This window comes from Crocodylus porosus, unplaced genomic scaffold (assembly GCF_001723895.1).
Source record: "Crocodylus porosus isolate Cpor-Errol unplaced genomic scaffold, CroPor_comp1, whole genome shotgun sequence".
NCBI classification, from domain to species: domain Eukaryota; kingdom Metazoa; phylum Chordata; order Crocodylia; family Crocodylidae; genus Crocodylus; species Crocodylus porosus.
Genome location: NW_017728951.1, coordinates 51,194,844 through 51,200,356, shown reverse-complemented (window position 1 = coordinate 51,200,356; position 5,513 = coordinate 51,194,844). Strand labels below are relative to the sequence as shown.

At 44.5% G+C, this 5,513-nt stretch overlaps 1 protein-coding gene across 1 annotated transcript; it reads left to right on the top strand.

The window, feature by feature from the left end:
- The first annotated feature begins 1,660 nt into the window (after positions 1–1,660).
- LOC109324344 (deoxyuridine 5'-triphosphate nucleotidohydrolase) lies at positions 1,661–5,134 on the top strand. Its single transcript, XM_019556337.1, is given in 1 exon segment — positions 1,661–5,134. A coding segment is annotated over 1 exon segment (681 nt). The 5' UTR covers positions 1,661–2,782; the 3' UTR covers positions 3,464–5,134.
- Positions 5,135–5,513: the final 379 nt, after the last annotated feature.

Below are 5,513 nucleotides of genomic sequence, written 5' to 3'. Positions count from 1 at the left end.
CGGGCACCGGAGGCCATATGCTCAAGTGATGGTGGAATGGCTGGCTGGAAGAGTTCAAACTTTTATAAGACTATTAGATACTGGCTCTGAAACTACCATTATACCAGGAAATTTGAACTAATTATACCAACTAATTTGAAGGGGGAAAAAATGTTTTTAGAAGAATATGGGAATGTGTCCGTGACCGGGTGTCTGGTGACTGTGTATAGTACTGTGGGACCCACCAAATGCAGATTAATGCAGGTAGTGGTATTGCCTATCCCTGAATGTATTGTAGGGATTAATGTTCTAGGGGAATGGGAAAATATCTGAGTAGGTACCCTGAACAATGTCAGACACTTATTAGTGTTACGTGCTAAGTGAGAACCCCTGAAACTACCTATTCCCCACCAAATTGTTAGCCTTAAGCAATATCGAATCCCAGGTGGGAAGGAAGATGATCCAAGATGATCAAGGACTTGCAGGAGGTGGGTGTGCTGGTGCCTCTTAGCTCATTGTTCAATTCTCTCATCTGGCTAGTTTGCAAACCTGCTGGGTCATGGAGATTGATGGTAGATTAACAAAGTAGTAGACCCGATTTCAGCTGCAGTAACAGATATGGTTTCTATGCTAGATGATATTTGTGCTGCCTCCGGTGAGTGGTATGCTGTGATTGACTTGGTTAATGCCTTTTTCTCTATCCCTCTGCATGCAGATCAGGCACAGTTTGCCTTTACTTGGGAGAGACAGAAATACACTTTCACCGTGCTTCCACAAGGGTATTTAAACTCCCCTGCCTATTGTCACAATATGGTCTGACGTGACTTAAGTAAGATTTCTTTGCCTGAAGGAGTGTTAGCCAAGCTTTATATTGATGATATAATGCTAATAGGCAACACCCTGAGTCCTGTGGCAGAAGCTCTAAAATGTATAGTGAAACATATGTGAGGGAAGGGGTGGGAGATACATCCACAGAAAACTCAAGGTCCAGCCCAAAATGTAAAATTTCTGGGAGGTCAATGCTTAAGACTTACTAAAATTTTCCACAAAAAATAAAGGATAAACTACTCTCCCTCCCTGACCCTACTACTTAAAAAGATGCACAAAGACTGATTGGCCTTTTTGAATTCTGGCGCACTCACATACCTCACCTTGGGATATTGATGCAGCCCCTATATAAAGTAACACATAAGGCTGCTGCTTTTGAATGGGGGAAAAAACAATACCAGGCCGTCAGTGTTGTAAAATCAGCCATACAGACTGCCCTGCCCCTGGGCCCTTATTCATCGTCTGACCTTATTACATTGGAAGTGTCAGTATATCATGATCATGCATCATGGATCTTGTGGCAGACTCCTATAGAGACACACCAGAAGTACCCATTAGGCTTTTGGACTTGGAAGTTACCTGATGCAGCTGCTAATTACACCCTCTTTAAATGGCAATTGCTGGAGTGCTATTGGGCATTGATCGGTATGGAACGAATAACTAAGGAAACACGAAATTCATATTAGACCAAAAATTCCCGTAATGCAGTGGGCCATGCAGGACTCCATCTCCAACAAAATAGGGAGAGCCCAAAAGTCCTCCATTATCAAATGGAAATGATACATATAAGAGCACTCAAAGCCCGCCCCCACATGGCATAAGCAAATTTCATAAAAAAATTACTACCCTGCCAGCACCAATGAAAGGTGGACCGAATGTGTTACCCATTGCAATCTTGCCCCCCACACTTGCCTCATGGGCCCCTCGCTATGACGATCTGCTGCCTGACCAAACAAAGGCTGCCTGGTTTAGAGACAGGTCAGTGCGATATGAGGATCCTACTCGCATGTGGACTGCAGCCACCATTAACCCTGTAACTGGTCACCAACTCAAAGACAGCGGGACGGGGCCCTCCTCTCAATGGGCTGAGTTTCAAGGTCTTATGCTGGTGGTGAATTATGAGACTGAATGGCAAAGTTTGGATCTATACTGATTCCTGGGCAGTGGCAAATGATTTGGCAGTATAGTCTGGTGCCTGGAAGGCCTCAAACTGAAAAATCAGAAGAAAAGACTTATGGGCTCAGGACCTGTGGAAACAACTAGCCATAAAATCAGAAGTAATAGAAATTCATGTTGGTCATGTGGACACCCACCAACCCATCAACACTGGAAATCCTGAACAAGAATGGAACAACCATGCTGACGGCCAGTGTTGGCATGTCAGACCAATGCATTAGCCGACTGGATACACCAGCAATCAGGACATGCGAGAAGGAACTCGGCCTATGCCTGGGCGGTCACACTTGACTTCCCATAGCACAAAGTAAAACTGCATCAGCAGCAGGGTAATGTCTGCGATGTCAGTTGGCACGGAAGCCCTTAAATGAGAGGCCAGGCCATATCCCCAAAAGGCACGGACCAGCTGAAAAACAGCAAGTCGACTACATTGAACCACTGCCAGCGATAAATCATTATCTCTATGCCTTAACAGCCATCGACACTTTCTCTGAATATGGAATTGCTGTACCAATCCAGAAGGTGGATGCCTCATCCACCATCCATGTATTAGATGGTGTTCATTCATATTGTTCAAATTCATGGTATACCCTATGAGATTTCCTCCAATCAAGGTACACACTTCACTGCATTGCTTACCCAGCAATGGGCAGCTGGACTTGACATTGCTCAAACATTTCATGTTCTGTACCACCCTCAGGCAGCAGGCCTCATTGCAAGATGGAATGGTCAACTGAAGTAATTACTGACCAAAACATTGGGCCTGACCCTCCAGGGGTGGCCCTCTCAACTGCCTAAAATGGTGGCTACCCTTAATAATAAAAAACTTGTCAAAGAACGATCACCTATGGATAGGATGTATGAATGCGGGAAGACAGGGGTGAAGGAGAGAGCATTGGGAGACACAATGCTCCCATTAACCATAAAACCAATACAGAATCATAAACCATTTTTTCTTCCTGCCCCCATGACTGTGGGATCAGTGGGTATGGATAGAGCAGCACCTGAAGCAGATACATTGGTTGTGGGACAAACGGCAATAGTACCTTTGAATTGGTCTGTGGATTTACCTCCTGGCTGGTTTGGGCAAATACAATTTCAGTTGGGGTTTGCCGCTTGAGGGGTGGTGACCAAGGGAGGTGTGATTGACCCAAAATACTGGAGGGAGATGAAAATCATACTACACAATCAGAGGAAAACCCCTTTTGCCTGGGCACAGGGAGATTGAATAGCCCAACTATTGCTTCTACCTGCTCCCCTTGTGTCTGTTAATGGTCAGATATCAAGTTCTTCAAAGGTGCAGCAACAGGATAGAACTGAATCTATGGGACAACGGGTGTGGGTAACCCAACCTGGGAGGGATCCTATACCTGCTGAAGTCATAGCCAAGGGCGAAGGTAATACTGATTGGGTAGCATCTAGGGGTGGAAATCAGTACCATTTGAGACCTAGGGACCAATTGAAAGCAAGGGGATTATAACCCTTAGGATTCAATCTAGATGACAGTCCATTGGGATGTTGAAGACACTGTTGGGTGGACTGATTGGCTAGTAGCCACCTTCTCCAGACTGACAACATTAATCAGATTGGTACATGCTATACGGCAGAGCCTCTTTGGAAGAAACCTGTTTTTGCTATGCATCACTTTAACTTTGTCATGTCCTGTTTTGTGTGTTTGTCTTGCTTGTATCTCTGTAGAGATGCAGTCTTCGTGGCTACCTACCAATACCACGGGGGATGGGTAGGTGCAACTCGGAACTGCATTTCCGGCAATTATACATGCCCCCCTGATTCATGGTCCTTTCCCTTTTTAAATCTAAGTGTTGATGTCACCTCATGTCAAATAGGACCATCACCTGGGAAGGGGTGGAGGACTTTGTATTGTAATGAGACGGTTACAGTAAAATTTTCCTTTCCTGGTGGGGACCCCCCCATTAAATGTACCACAATCAAGAAAATATGGTTGACAAAAAGAAAGGTTCAGAAGATCCTGAGAAACGTATCTGGAAGTTGTGATAGTGAATCCGGGGGTAAAATCCCGATGACCCAAGTTTCTCCAAACTCCGCCCTGGTTTGTTATAATACAAGCATCATAATGGGGAGGGGGTGGTTGGTTCAACTGCTTGATGTTAGGCACCAACCTAGCGTGCCCACCTGGAAACCCCACATAGCTAGGGTTAGGTCAACCTGTCATACTGTGTGGCAAAAACCTCACTTCCATCATATTCAGTATACCACCAATATAACCAAGGTTGATCTTCGAAAATCAAAAAAGGAATATGCCCCCTGGTTGGAACATACACTGCGAGTTAAGAGCGATATAAGCGATACTATCCTAGGGGAAATTGGAGCGGGCACAGGGGTGGTCAATAGCTTTGACATTGAAACCTCAGCGAATAAATTAAGTAAATAGGGCTCGCCCAACAGACAGGCCCTAAAATTGATAAGTTTGTGGGAACCCTTATTGCCTTGGTTGACCAGGACACATTTAGTTGGTACCTATCATCTTTGGCAATGGGTTAACCAGACCGCTCTTAAAATAACTGGCATCTTGAAGAATCAATCCACCTTTCAGAATGCCACCTTGTGTGTGCTTTGGCAATTGCAAGCATATCAGCAATATCATAACTTAAGAGCTATCATACAAGAATCCTCAGAGTCGAAATGGCAAAAGGACCTGGGGAAACAGTTTGAGGGGTGGCTGCTACCCCTCCCTCAGTACACCCATTGCAATACCTCAGTTTGCACAGTGGAGTTTAAATTAGCCATTAATCAGGCCTGGCCTGTCTTGTGGTGTAAAATGCAGATATTCTCCCACTTGTTTGGAGATCAATGATGGGTCCCCATGTTTGAGGGTTCCCACATTGATCTAATGAATAGGACTCATCGCATAGATGATTGTGAGAATTGGCTGGAGGGGTGGGTATGCCCAGCTCATAACCATTTGTATGAGCCATGCACTTACAGTCATGACCCCAGTCACTGTAGGTGGGAACGCTGGTGGTTACAAGAGACCCTCATGTATGACTTAAGGAATGGGACAGCTTGTGTGTTTTCTTCTAACCCAATTCAGTGGAATGGAGTTGAAATCTCTTCACCCCATGTGTGTAAATGCTGCCATCAGGTGATGATTATTACTGTCCTACATACCAAGGAGAATATCCCCTTTCTTAATGTCTCATATGAGTTTCTTTTTTACAGCTTGAGCAGTTACTTGACCAGTGTAAAGAAATCACTTGCCAGCTCCAAAACATAGCTACCACCATTGCCTGAACCAGAGTTCTGATAACAACCCAGTATGGTAAACTACTGAGAATCACCCAAGAAGAGCGAATGTTGTATTAAATCTTCTATTGCAACCTATTGTTGTTATTTGTATTGTAGTTGTATGCTTGTTATTATGGACATGCTTTTTGTATCTGTGCATTTAGTCCCTCACCCATCTGTATAACATCCAGCGTATATGAACTGCTTAGGATGATTGCAAGTTTGACCTCAAATTCTTAGTGGTCTCACAATCAAGGGGTGGA